At 38.6% G+C, this 15440-nt stretch overlaps 1 protein-coding gene across 2 annotated transcripts in view; it reads right to left on the minus strand.

The window, feature by feature from the left end:
• The window catches only part of LOC106094156 (low-density lipoprotein receptor-related protein 2), a 795641-nt gene that overhangs the window by 106873 nt on the left and 673328 nt on the right, over positions 1-15440 (minus strand). For both annotated transcript variants that reach the window (XM_059366657.1, XM_059366656.1), the window contains exons 3-4: positions 2246-2440; positions 1999-2130 (exon numbers count right to left, since the gene is read on the minus strand). In XM_059366657.1, coding sequence (XP_059222640.1) covers positions 1999-2130; positions 2246-2440 — 327 coding nt within the window. The remainder of the gene's footprint in view (positions 1-1998; positions 2131-2245; positions 2441-15440) is intronic.

Genomic DNA, 15440 nt, shown 5'->3' on the forward strand with positions numbered 1-15440 from the left:
GTGTTCAATATGGTCTGAATGGATCTATAGCTTGATACAGCTCCCATAAAAACCGATCTCCCGATTTTGCTTCTTGAGCCCTTACAAGGCGCAATTCTTATGTTCGGCCTTCAATTCATTTATGGTTCGAAGCGGACTAGAGCTAGGACTTGATGTAGCTCCTATAGCATAACAGTTTTTATTCATTATTCTTTGTTTTTCTAAAAAGAGATGAGGCACAAAGAACTCGACAAATTCTATCCATGGTGGAGGGTATATAAGATTCGGCCTGGTCGAACTTAACACACTCTTACTTGTTTGATGTAGCTGTCATACAGACATTTAGGGTCTTAAACCCATCAAAGGCCCATCTACTACCCGAGTTTGCTAAAATTCTGAACAGTGAGTTGGACTAGAGCCCCCGCTATCCGATCCGATCCGTGTTTGGATAAAAGTCGTTTTTATTACCCGATTTCGCTGAAATTTGAAACTGTGACTTGTATAAGGCTTTTCTTCATCTGAATTTGTATGGAATATCCCATACATGTACGAGTATATCCTTTGCATCCGGTTTGATCTATGGCATAACATCTATTATGATAATGGCAACATTCGCGCAGCGTTAAGAACCAAAAAACAAGTAATAACGGCGTAGTTGTGAAGGTATTCAACCGAAATGTGTTTTTTAATGAGGAATTCTCCCCCAAACCCCCCCTCCCCTTAGGAATGTTTTGAAGAACAACCAAGGCAGCATAAAAGCAACAATCGTTTCTTTCATTGTTGTCGGATGATAAAAATCTTTGAAGCGGCACGTAATAAGGAAACAATTTCTACATCTATTAGGGTGCAATAAACTGTTGGTTAAGGAGAGATAGGTTTATCTACTATGGGGGGTGAATTCGAGTATTTGGAGGAGAAGAAAAAAGGAAAAACAAGTTAAAATAAGTTCATCTTCTTAAATTGTATGAGCTTCCAGGGGGGTGTGTAGCTTGGAGTTTCAAGGATTATAAATAATTACAAATTCATTAAAAACAAAGATAACAAGACTTTATAAAAATCTCCGGAAACCATTGAGGCATACAAGTAAGTTGTATTTAACTTTATTGCAAATGCAAATTCGGCCATGAACATTCCACTAAGGAACTGGGGCAAACTTCGCACATATCACTGAGTGCTGTCCGATTCAAATTTCAGACTCAATTAAAAGGGGCCTCCTTTTTATAGCCGAGTCCGATTGGAGTGCCGCAGTGCAATATTTCTTTGGAGAGAAGTTTTAACATGGTTTGGTACCTCACAAATGTCGCCACCATTAGTAGGGGGATAACCACTGTTGAAAAATTTTCTGATGTTCTAAACCGGGATTTGTACCCAAGCGTTCGGGGTCATAGGTGTACATGCCAACCTCTGCGCTATGGCCTTTACTTTTTTAAGAGGTTTTCTACAAGGGATAGATGCTAGGACTTATATGTAGACATTGTTAAGGAGACTGTGTGTTATATAGTTTGCTTTTATTCCTTAATGGAATTTTCATGGGCAAATTTGCCTTTGTGTGTTATTGGGTTGCCCAAAAAGTAATTGCGGATTTTTTAAAAGAAAGTAAATAAATTTTTAATAAGACTTAGAATGAACTTTAATCAAATATACTTTTTTTACACTTTTTTTTTTTTTTTAAACAAGCTAAAAGTAACAGCTGATAACTGACAGAAGAAAGCATGCAATTACAGAGTCACAAGCTGTGAATAAATTTGTCAACGCCGACTATATGAAAAATCCGCAATTACTTTTTGGGCACAATACATACAGTATGTCCACCATCCAACTGAAGCCATACATAGTTTGGCACAGAGTTTTCTTCATTTACTCCATTTTCTTTGCCACACCAGTTTTTTTTCAATATTTCTTTAAATATTCTTGCCATTCTCTATGTTTGCCATACAAAAGTTTCAATTTCAATCGCAAATCTTATGAAAAATATAAATAAAACGAAAAAAAAACTGTAGGAGAAATCTTTTCACTTACTGCACTGTGCTTCATCCGATTTATCTTCACAATCCTCAGTCATATCGCAACGGAAATGCGGTGGTATACAATAGGTTTTATTAAATACATATTGGCCGCAGTTTATTTGTCCGGCCTCACATTCAGGCGGAGCTAAAGCGCAAATGAAAGAAAGAAAAAATGTGGAGTTTTTTTTTATATAAAAAAGTGTTACTCTTCATCGCATTTTTGCAAAAGGGATTTTCAGTTGAAAAAAAAAGAAACTTACGACACGACTGTTGTTCATCCTCGCCACCCTCGCAATCCTTTTGATAGTTACACACCCACAGTGATGTTATACATTTGCCATCATTGCAGCGATACATACCGGGAGGACATGGCACATTCGGTGTGACAATGCCGCTAATGCCGCCACTATTGCTGCCATCACCGAAACCGATGCGACCGCCATCGGCTAAGCCACCTGCAATGAAAAAAAAAAACACAAGCGAAAAAGGTATGAATTTGGTATTCTTTTTTGGCAAAAAAAAGGGAATAAAATAAATTGTTTTTTTTTTATATATAAAAAGCAAGGGAGCAATTTTTTCCATAGTTGGAAAGAAAAGAAGAGAAAAACTATAAAACAATTTTTTAATGTATTCTATGACAAGAATTGCTACTTCCATTTGGCTGGATGGAAAAAATGTTTTTTAATTTTTTCTCTTTTTTTTTTGTCAGTGTCAGATTTGGTAGCAGTCCATAGGGTATGCACGGAAGTGCTTACCTCTGTGAGATATCAAAACGTAAATCCCTGTCTGTGGGGGCAAAAATTTTCATATATAAATAAATAAAATTGTAGTGCAACATATTGCAAGAGTGTTAATTTTCGTGAAAGGTTTATTTTTGAATATTGGTGGATGTAAAATTATTATTAAAGCCCTGACAAATTCAATCGAAAAGCTTTTGAGTATCTCCCATTTAAGGATTTTACTTCAACGAAAAATTGCCTCGCTACTAATCTATTTGGCACAAAAGTATATGCATGTTAAAAGAGATTTGAATTTGGCAACCGATTCAGCTGTTTTTCGTTTATAAAATCGTCTCAGCCTAACACACGAGGCATACAATTCTTGTGGGTCTGGATATAATCGTTTATTAGTCCAAAAATCTTAACAATATGTCGTTACTATCTCTTGCACAATCCCATGGCAGCCAGTTGTACGTACCGGATTGACCCCATGGATTCCTTCATCGGCAAGGGCTACCGCCTCAGTGCTACAACAATGCTACAACAAAAGAGGTTTTCTAAAACTGAATAATTTTAACTTTGCGACATTTTAATGAAAAACAAGTAAATGCGTGCTAAGTTCGGCCGGCCCGTATGTCATGTTCTTTGGCCGATATCTCTTTAAAGGCAAAGAATGGATAATGAATAAGGACTGCTATGCTATTTGAGCTAATCCAAGTTATGAACCGATTGGGGCCCTACTAGGTGTGGCTGTTGGAGACCATAGTGGAATTCATTGTGCAAAATTGTGGCCAAATCGGATAGGAATTGCGCCTCATTGTGGCTCAAGAAGTAAAATTCCAAGATCGGTATATATCATTGCTATAACAGGTTGTTAACCGATTAAGACCATACTTGGAACGGCTGCTGGAAGTCAAAATAAACCACCTCATGCTGAATTTCAGCCAGATCGGTTAATAATTGCGCCCTCTAGGGGCTTAGGAAGCCAAGATACGAGATCGGTTTATATGGGAGCTATATCAGGTTGAGAACCGATTAAGATCATGCTTCGCACAATAGCTGGAAGTCAAAGCAAACCACTTCGTGCAAAACATCTACCAAATCGGTTAATAATTACGCCCTCTAGCGGCTCAAGAAGTCAAGATCCGAGATCGGTTTATATGGGAGCTATATCATGTTGTGAACTGATTAAGACCATACTTCCCATAGCTGCTGGAAGGCAAAAAAAACACTTCATGCTAAATTTCAGCCAATTCGGTAAATAATTGCGCCCTCTAGCGGCTCAAGAAGTCAAGATCCCAGAAAGGTACTTGGCACAGTTCGTGATGGTCAAACCAAAACACTTCATGCAGAGTTTCAGCCAAATCGGTGAATTATTGCGCCCTCTAGCGGCGCAAGAAGTCAAGATCCGAATTCGTATATATGGGAGCTATATCATGTTGTGAACTGATTAAGACCATACTTCCCATAGCTACTGGAAGGCAAAAAAACCACTTCATGTTGAATTTCAGCCAGATCGATTAATAATTGCGCCCTCTAGGGGCTCAAGAAGTCAAGATCTGAGATCGGTTTATATAAGAGCTATATCAGATAATGAACCGATTTAGGCCATACTTGGCACAGTTTTTGACGGTCAAACCAAAACACTTCATTTAAAATTTGAGCCAAATCGGATAATAATTGCGCCCTCTAGTGGTTCAAGAAGTCAAGATCTGAGATCGGTGTATATAGGAGCTAAATAAGGTTGTAAACCCATTAAGATCATACTTGGCACAGATCTTGATGGTCAAACCAAAACACTTCATGCAGAATTTGAGACAAATCGGTTAATTATTGCGCCCTTTAGCGGCCCAAGAAGACAACATCCGAGATCGTTTAATAATTGCTCCCTCTAGCGGCTGAAGAAGTCAACATCCGAGATCGATATATATGGTTGTGAACCGATTAAGACCATACAGTCCCACAGTTGCTGGAAGTCACAACAAACCACTTCGTGCAAAACATCTGCCAAATCGGTTAATAATTACGCCCTCTAGCGGCTAAATAAGTCAACATCCGAAATGGGTTTATATGGGAGCTATACCAAATAATTAGCAGCTATAAATCATACTTGGCACAGTTGTTGATGGTCAAGCCAAAGCACTTCATGCAAAATTTGAGCCAAATCGAATAATAATTGCGCCCTCTAGCGGCTCAAGAAGTCAAGATTCAAGATCGGTGTATATGGGAGCTATATCAGGTTGTGAACCGATTTAGACCATACTTGGCACAGTTACTGGAAGTCAAAACAAACCACTTTATGCTAAATATCAGCCAGATGGGTTAATAATTGCGCCCTCTAGCGGCTCAAAAAGTTAAGATTCGAGGTCGGTTTACATGGGAGCTATAACAAGTAATGAATCGTTTTAGATCATACCTGGCGCAGTTGTTGATGGTCAAACCAAAACACTTAATGCCAAATTGGGTAATAATTGCGCCCTCTAGAGGATCAAGAAGTCAAGATCCGAGATCGGTAATATGGGAGATACATCGGGTTGAGAACCGATTAAGACCATACTTCGCATAGTAGCTGGAAGTCAAACTTCATGATTTCAGCCAAATCGGTTAATAATTGCGCCATCTAGCGGCTTGAGAAATCAGAAAAGTTGGTTAAAATGGGTGCTATATCAGGTAATGAACCGATGAAGATCATACTTGGCACAGTTGCTGAAGGCAAAACAAACCACTTCATGCATAATCTCAGCCAAATCTGCTAATAATTGCGTCCTCTAGCGGCTCAAGAAGTCAGGATCCAAAGTCGTTTAAAATGGGAGCTATATCAGGTAATGAACCGGTTAAGACCATACTTGGCACAGTCGCTGAAAGTCAAAACAAACCACTTCATGCATAATTTCAGCCACATCGGTTAATAATTGAGCCCTCTAGCGGCTAAAGAAGTCAGGATTCAAAGTCGGTTAAAATGGGAGCTATATCAGGAAATGAACCGATTTGGGACATACTTGGCACAGTTGTTGATGGTCAAACCAAAAGATTTCATGCAAAATCTCCGCCAAATCGGCTAATAATTGCGTCCTCTAGTGGCTCAAGGAGTCGACATTTTAATTTTCAATCTCATTGCATCCCTTCTCATTAAGGCAGAAATTTACAACTTCTTTTTCTGTTGACCCTTACATTCACCATGATATTCGATAAACATGCTTTATTCGTTCCAAAACAAAATTTTCCGATTGGCAATGTACGATGTTGAGTGTATTGCCATAGGGATGTGCTGTGGATCTTGCTGATGAGCTACTACCATGCAATGCTAACCAGTTTTTGAGGTATTGTTAAGTTTGTAGGAGAACACAACAAAAGAGCCATAGGGGATGCAAGTATTGTTTGGTCAACTAACAAACAAAAGACTAAAATGAAATCGAGCAGCAGAAAAAATGAATAAACTAACCAATAGGAAACCTTCGACCATACGAACAGTAACTACAAACAATACAAGGCAATCAATGTTAAGTGTACCCTCTCCACCCCATAAACACCAGCGTCTCTATCACCCTCATCATGACCATTATCCAGGGCGAATGATATGAAATCTCTGAGCAGTGTTATGAAATTCCGGAAATCTATCTTGAAGTGCGGTGATATAGCTATGTATATAGTAAAAATAAAGTGCTATCTTGTGTTATTTTTTGTTTTCTATCGTAAGATTTATATATTTTCGTTTGTAATCAGTGTTGCCAACTTAATATATTTATATTAAAAAATAAAGTTACCGACATGTTTTGTGGGAACTACATTTTGACAAAATTTTTCTATGAAAATCAAATTTTTTTCATGAAAATTATTTGACACAGTATTTTTTTTTAAACACATTTTGACAAACTTTTTCTATGAAAATCAAATTTTTTTCATGAAAATTATTTGACAAATTTTTTTTTTGAAACAAAAAATTAAATTAAATTTTAACGAAATCTCTTCTATCATATAAAAATTAAATCTTTATCGCATAGACTCTAAAACGGTTGATCCGATTTTCATGAAATTTTCCCGGATGATAGAGTTTGAGCCCCCGGTAAATGTAGGGTACTACATTTTTTGATATCCGATGGGGGCAAGGACCCTCCCCCTTACCCCAATTTTCAAAAACTCCAAATTACGGATATGGGTGCACCGATATAAGCGAAATGCCACCTTATGGTACCTCAAAAACACGAAATTGGTATAAAATCTTGGGGTCAAATAACATAGGGGGACGCCCCATCCCAAAACCCCCCGGACGGACATGTTTACCGATTGGGACAATATGGGTATCAAATGAAAGGTATTTAAGAGTAGAATATAATCTTGGCATAAAAATGTCATCCTAAGTGTCGGGGGAGGGGGTCTCCCACCCCCAAAAGCCCCACCCAACAGGACACTTTTACCGCTTTGAGAAATATGGCTATCAAATGAAAGGTACTAAAAAGTAGAGTACAAATCGAACATAAAAAGCTATTCCTTGGTGTGTGAGAGGCCTTTCCACCCCCAAAACCCCCCCCGCAGGACATATTTGCCAATTGGGACAGTATGTGAGTCAAATGAAAGGTATTTAGTATGGTATTAAAACTGCCTCTAAAGTAACACCCAAAATCAAAAGTCGAAAGTGGACCGTTCGGAACAACATAGGACTCCAATGAAAGGTATTCGGGATTAGAGTATGAACAAGGTATTAAAATTGGATCTAAGTATATAGGGAGCCATCGCAAGCCCAAAACCCCACCAAAAGAACGGTCCGAAAATCGAACGTGGATCGATTGAAACAATATGGGAAGGATATTTGGGAGTTAAATACGAATATGGTATTAAAAATTGGGTCCAAGTACCTAGGAGGCCACCCCAAGCCCAAAACCACACCAAATGTAACGCCCCAAAAACAAAAGTGGACAGATTGGAAATAATTCGGGAGTAGAGTACAAATATGATTGTCGAATATTAAAAATTAGGTGTAATTACCAAGGGGCCCGCCTCAAAACCATCCCAAGTTGGCATATTAGGTAAGGTTAGGTTAGGTTTAAGTGGCAGTCTGACTCACACGTTTTTGTCCATTGTGATACCACAGAAACAGAAAAAGGAAAATGCCTTCTAATTCCTTCTATTGAACCATCCAGATCGCTTTAAAAAGCCCAACAACTTGCGAATGTTTACATCCGCTAAATCAGACAGGCTATCAAACACACACAAAAGGTGTTCTATAGTCTCTTCTTCCTCGATGTCCTCACAGCTACTGCAAAAATCGTTACTGGCAACTTTCAGTCTGTTAGCATGTTTTCACAGACAGTGACCTGTCATGACACAAAGGCTGAGACGTCTGATATAGCTGGAGACAGTAAAGCGGTAGACCTCTTCAAGTCTAGATTAGGCAATATAGTTTTGGAATGCTTACAGCCCCTCTTTATGAGCATCTATGATTCGTTGTCCTTCGGGCCTGGTCCTGAAAACTTAGCTTACATGTCGCTAGAGACATACCCACTGATTCCAATTTCCCTGGAATGTGTATGGTAGTTGCTAGTCTCAGGTGAATATTGAACTGTTCAGCCATCTCGTTGAGAGATCTGCGACAGTCAAGGGGGGTTTTTATGTTCAGAAATACGTTCTCCAGGGATTTAATGGCTGCCTGGCTGTCTGAGAAGATGGCATTATATCTTAACCATTCCACCAATTCCTTAATTGCAGGGATCTTCTCTCAGTTAGGATGTAATCCACACTGCCTGAAACAGCGGACATTGTATCAAGAATCGCACAGTGTCCGTAACCGCCACATGACCAAAGAGAAAGCTCCCTTACCCTTACGGCAGTGTGATGTGATTCACAAACAAACAAGCCTCACGGCAGTGTGATGTGATGAACAAACAAACCATCCTTTGGATCCGCTTCAGTATTGAACAGTAGGTGGTCTTTTGAAGCATCGTCCACCAAACCACAATACCATATAATTGGCATATTAGACTATCATTATATCTTAACCATTCCACCAATTCCTTAATTGCAGGGATCTTCGCTCAGGTAGGATGTAATCCACACTGCCTGAAACATCGGACATTGTATCAAGGATCGCACAGTGTCCGTAACCGCCACATGACCAAAGAGAAAGCTCCCTTAGCCTTACGGCAGTGTGATGTGATTCACAAACAAACAAGCCTCACGGCAGTGTGATGTGATGCACAAACAAACCCTCCTTCGGATCCGCTTGAGTATTGAACAGTAGGTGGACTTTTGAAGCGTCGTCCACCAGACCACAACATCATATAGTTGGCATATTAGACGATCATGGTATAATGGGACTCAAATAAAAGGTATTCGGGAGTAGATTACGCATATGGTATTTAAAATGAGGTTCAAATGATAAGAGGTTGAATATTGGTCAATCAAGGCTGCCTGACTGTCTGAGAAGATATTTTTTCCAATCGTCGTATTGGCATTATATCTTAGTCATTCCACCACTTCCTTCATTGCAAGTATCTTCTCTCAGGTAGGATATAATCCACACTACCTGAAACATCGGTCATTGGATCAAGAATCGCACAGTGTCCATAACCGCCACATGACCAAACAGAAAGCTCCCTTAGCCATACGGCAGTGTGATGTGATTCACAAACAAACAAGCCTCACGGCAGTGTGATGTGATGCACAAACGAACCCTTCTTTGGATCCGCTTGAGTATTGAACAGTAGGTGGACTTTTGAAGCGCCGTCCACCGGAGCACAACACCATATAGTTGGCATATTAGACGATCGTGATAATATGGGACTCAAATAAAAGGTATTCGGTAGTAGATTAGGCATATGGTATTAAAAATTAGGTTCAAGTGATAAGAGGTTGAATATTGGTCAATCAAGGCTGCCTGACTGTCTGAGACGATATTTATGCCAATCGTCGTAATGGCATTATATCTTAGCCATTCCACCACTTCTTCATTGCAAGTATCTTCTCTCAGTTAGGATATAATCCACACTGCCTGAAACATTGGACATTGGATCAAGGATCGCACAGTGTCCGTAGCCGCCACATGACCAAAGAGAAAGCTCTCTAAGCCTTACGGCAGTGTGATGTGATTCACAAACAAACAAGCCTCACGGCAGTGTGATGTGATGCACAAACAAACCCCTTCTTTGGATCCGCTTGAGTATTGAGCAGTAAGTGGACTTTTGAAGCGGTGTCCACCAGACCACAACACCATATAGTTGGCATATTGGACGATCATAATAATATGGGGTTTGAGCCCCATATTATTATGATCGTCCAATATGCCAAGGTATTCGGGAGTAGATTACGCATATGGTATTAAAAATGAGGTTCAAGTGATAGAAGGTTGACTACCCCTCAAAACACCTCTCAAAATGTGAATATCTGTTAATCAAGGATCTCTCAACAGGGCTTTGTCCTTTCACCGTCTCTTTTTCTCATTTTCATTGACCATCTATTGAGCTAGACTTGGAATCCAATCTACTCATTTGCAGATGACAGCAGCCTTTGTCATTCATACTCATTCGACCACAGGCCAAGTCTTCGGGAAACTGAAGAGAGAAGGCGTATTATGCATATGACACTCTGCCAGGACTTGCTGGCCATTTCCAAGTAGGGTCGAAGAACAGACTAAAATTTAAATCACGCAAGACTTAGTGTTATTTGTTGTCACTCAAACAAATTGCTGTCTCAATCCAATCGTCAATATCTTTCGAGGGTATAGATGGCGAACATTCAGATTCTCTCGATGGGCATGAAATACAATCTGATGTCCATTGATCAACCAATGTATTTGAAGTGTCGAAAGAAGCATCCAGGAATTACTTCACTTCTACTGACCTTCTCATCAGGCCTACCTACATCAGGCCGAAATGGGAATATGATTCATATGTATGGGCTGGAGCTTCCAAATCATCCTTGGATCTTCTGGACCGCATTCACAGCGCTGGTGTTGATTGGCAACGGTGGGGTATCGAACTCTATTATTTCCCTGGTGCATCATTGTAATATGGGTTGTGTGACGCTGTTCTATCCATACTTCCATGGTGTATGCTCCACAGATATTGCAAATATCAAATTGCAAATTTGGCACATTCCACTAAGGAACAGGGGCAAACTTCTCATATATTAAAGAGTGCAGTCTGATTTAAGTTTAAGCTCAATGATAAGGGGTCTCCTTTTTATAGGCCAGTCCGAACGGCGTGCCGCTGTGCGACCGCAATTTAGAAAGAAGTTTTATATGGCATAGTACCTCACAAATGTTGCCAGCATTGGGAGGGGAAAACCGCCACTGATAATTTTTTCTGATGACCTCGCCAGGACTCGAACCGAGGCGTTCAGCGTCATAGGCGGACATGCTAACTTTTGTTTCTGAAGTAAGGATGTTCGTCAGGCATACTACACTTTCTAGGAACTCACACCCGTTTGTTATTGATTGGCCAGCTGATCGGGCCATGCATTATAGAGAGAATTATTTTTTTGACCGAACAGTTGGTATGTGGAATAGGCTTGCGGCCAATGTTTTTCCACCTGACCATGACATCCAGAGTTTTGAAACTAATGTCTACAAACATTACTCCTTCTTTCCCCCCTCCGATCCTTGACTTTTCCCTTGCCAACCCAATGCACTGCATTCATTTGGGACATACCTTTCGTGTTAGTTGAAAAAAAATATGAGGTTCGATAAAAGGTATTTCGTAGTAGATGAACAAATTGTACTGGGGAGATACAAATGGTAGTAAGTAAGAAACTTTTTTTTGCGTGGTGCTTATGAAGGCGGGCCGGGTACAGCTAGTATTCTATAAAAACAAATTTCGACATTTTTTTATGAATAGCAAAAATCGATGAAATTTTCTATAAAAATCTTCTATTGACGAAATTTTCTAAGAAAATCAAATTTCGAAGAAATTATATAAGAAATTTTACAATTTTTGTTAATTTCTCTTTCGCGACGAGCTCAATGATCGGAGATGTAAATGGAAAAGGAAAGCCAAAGATAGCAACACACACCAACCACTATGGGACTCGTTTCGTCTTTGGTTAGAAGACTTCAACCAAATTACGTGTGATGGCTTGGTATGTTGTATTTGAATCGTATTAATAGCGAAAACGCATCTATGATACAATAACCACATTAACCACACTCGACAACCCTGCCTATTAGCTGTACTTTTCCCAATGCATGTATTTTTGTGTAATGACAGACATTCATTCTGTGATAAATTACACTTCTTCCGTACCACACATGATTTTGTTCATCTGTTGGAAGTTGTATTGATGGCTTCGAATGCTGAGACAACAGCAATGGCTCTCGCTGTTGCTCCGTGTGCCCAGGTTCGAATCCTGGCCGGGCTCTGCCGAATTTTTAATTTTTCAAGTTTTTGCCTGTTAGAGTGGGATCATAAAATTTTCCAATTTTTGTTTGTTTCTCTTTCGAGACGAGCTCAATGAGCGGAGATGCAAAAAAAAGCAACTTTTGTTGAAATATTCTACGAAAACTAATTTTAACGAAATTTTCTTCCAAAAACAAATTTCGCGGAAATTTTTTGAAGAAAATCTAATTTTGACAAAATTTTCTAAGAATTTTTATTTTTACGAAATTTTCTAAGAATTACTATTTTGACAATGTTTTCTATAAACACCAAATTTTGACGATATTTTCTAAAAAAAATGTGCTTATCTGCTGTGGCAATCTTGTTTATGATTGTATTTGGTTGTTTCCTTCCTATTCTCTTGGTTTTATCTCACCAAGACCCTATGTGAAACCAAAGAAATAATAAAATAAAAAACAAACAGACGGAGATTCAAATCGAAAATTTTCTTGTATTCCTTTGCCAACAATAAACAATAAATAAAATGCTTTTCTCTGTTTGCCCTCTGTCATCTTATCACCATGGCAGGGGTCTATGGTGGGAAAGTCTATTGTTATACCCATCACCATGGAATAGGAGGTATATTGATTTAGTCATTCCGTTTGCAACACATGGAAATTTCTATATCCGACTCTAGAAAGTCCATATATCCTGATCGTCGTAAAGTTCTAAGGCGATTTAAGGATGTCCATGTGTCTGCCTGTCAATATTTATTGGCAACCTTCAGTCTGTCAGCATGTTTTCCCGATAAGACAGTGACCTCTCATGACGGACACAATGGCTGAGACGTCTGATCTAGCCAGAGACAGTAAAGCGGTAGACCTCTTCAAGTCTAGATTAGGTCATATAGTTTTGGAGTGATTACAGCCCCCTCTTTATGACCATGTATGTCCTTCGGGCCTGGTCCTTCGCGCCTGGTCCTGAAAACTTAGCTTACATGTCGATTCAAGGATATCCATGTGTCTGTCCGTCCGTCCATTGTTATCACTCTATAGCCTTCAAAAAATGAGATTTTGAGCTGAAATTTGACACAGATCCGTAGTTTTCCTATACGCAGTTTATGTTCTTGAACGGGCCAAATTAAATCGCATTTATTACCAGATTTCGTTGAAATTTTAAGCAGTTAGTGGTATTAAAACCCCCTACATCAGACCCGAATATGGTCCATATCAGAATACACTTATAGATAGAGCTGTTATATGGACCGATCTTCCAATTAAGGTTCTTAATACAATAAAAAGAATTTTATGGCCTTATTTCGCGTACACTTTGACTTTTATAAGAGTTCTTGGGACCCAAATCACATGTGATCTAGATCAGCCTATTGCAAATTTTGCCATGAACATTTCATTATAGAGCAGGGGCAAATTTCTCACATATCAAAGACAGCAGTCCGATTCAATTTAAGCCCAATGATAAGGGGCCTCCTTTTTATAGCCGTGTCCGAACGGCGTGCCGCAGAGCGACACCTAGTTGGAGAGAAGTTTTACATGGCATAGTACCTGAAAATTTTTTCTGATGGTCTCGCCAGGATTCGAACCCAGGCGTTCAGCGTCATAGGCGGATATGCTAACCTCTGCGCTACGGTGGCCTCTCCAGACCAGTCCATATTTTGATATAACTATGCGTATGGTAGTGGAGGTACAATAGTGTGATTAATATATTCATGTTGGTGGGTATACAAAGTTCGGCGCATTCCAACTCAAAACGTTTTTACTTGTTTTTCTGGTGTTTGTGGCATAAAACACATTTTCCATAGAAAAGATAACACAATAATAAAATGACTATTTTATTTTTGGCTAATTCAATACAATCTTTATTTATGCTGTGTTAGGATTTCAAAGCAAATTGTGAAGATGAATAGAATTATTGGGATAGCTTATGTAAATTAAGAGAGAACATTTTGTGTTCTTTTTACTGATTGCAGCAATAGCAAAAAAGTGTAGTTTTTAGAAAAAATAAACATTTGTAAGCAAATTTTAGCAATTACAATCAATGTTAAGTTACACTGTATTGAAATTTTGTTTTAAGAGGAAATCGTCTTTGAAAAAAATTTCTTAGAAATTGTGCATAGACAGAGAAAATTTAGAGAAAATTTCATAGAAATTTTGTCTTTAGAGAAAATTTCATAGAAATTTTGTCTTTAGAGAAAATTTCATAGAAATTTTGTCTTTAGAGAAAATTTCATGGAAATTTTGTCTTTAGAGAAAATTTCATGGAAATTTTGTCTTTAGAGAAAATTTCATAGAAATTTTGTCTTTAGAGAAAATTTCATGGAAATTTTGTCTTTCGAGAAAATTTCATAGAAATTTTGTCGTTAGAGAAAATTTCAAAGAAATTTTGTCTTTAGAGAAAATTTCATAGAAATTTTGTCTTTAGAGAAAATTTCATAGAAATTTTGTCTTTAGAGAAAATTTCATAGAAATTTTGTCTTTAGAGAAAATTTCATAGAAATTTTGTCTTTAGAGAAAATGTCATAGATATTTTGTCCTAGGAGTAAATTTCATAGACATTTTATCTCTTTATCCATAGAAATTTAGTTTTTAGAGAAATTTTGGAATTGGGAATATGTATGTCCGATTTAAGGGTATTTTCGGTGGTATTGGTTAAGGGGGTGATGTGGACTCCCGAAAGTGGGTATGCATTTCGTGCTCTACTCCCAAATATGTTTCATTTGAGCGGCAAATTGCCATGATCGGTAAATATGTATGTCCGATTAAGGGTATTTTCGGGGGTATTCCAGACACTGGTCATTGAATAATAGCTATTTTTGGGGTGTTTTAGGAAAGAAGAAAAACCCCAAAAATTTCGTCCCGAAAGTGGGTATAAATTTCGTGTTCTACTCCCCAATACCTTTCATTTAAAACCCAATTTGGTATGGTCGGTAAATATGTCCAATGTAGGGGTGTTTTGGGGAGTGAGAACCATCCTCCAAACACTTAGCACAGAAAATATATCAGCATCAAATATCATTCATTTGAGGCTCATATTCCCATAGGGCTCAAAATTGGATACAAAATTCGTTTTCTAATCTCAAATGCCTATCATTTAAACCCCTTATTGCAAAAGTCAGGCCCTAAAAGCAATCAAAATCGAGCTTCACTCTTTTTAAGACCCAAATTTTCAAGGTGAGCAATTATGTTCTATGTGGGGGTTGTTATGGGGGTGGGACGTCCCCAAGAAAACTTGTCCCGAATGTTGATATCAGATTCGTGGTCTACTCTCAAACATCTTTCATTTGAGCCCCATATTTCCGTAGTCGGCAAACTTGTCCGGTTTCAGGGTGTTTTGGGGGACCTGAAAATATATAGCGTATTCTTTTTCTACTCTAAAATACCTCTTACTTGAGCTCCATAATGTTATAGCCAGTA

Source organism: Stomoxys calcitrans, chromosome 4 (assembly GCF_963082655.1).
Source record: "Stomoxys calcitrans chromosome 4, idStoCalc2.1, whole genome shotgun sequence".
NCBI lineage: Eukaryota > Metazoa > Arthropoda > Insecta > Diptera > Muscidae > Stomoxys > Stomoxys calcitrans.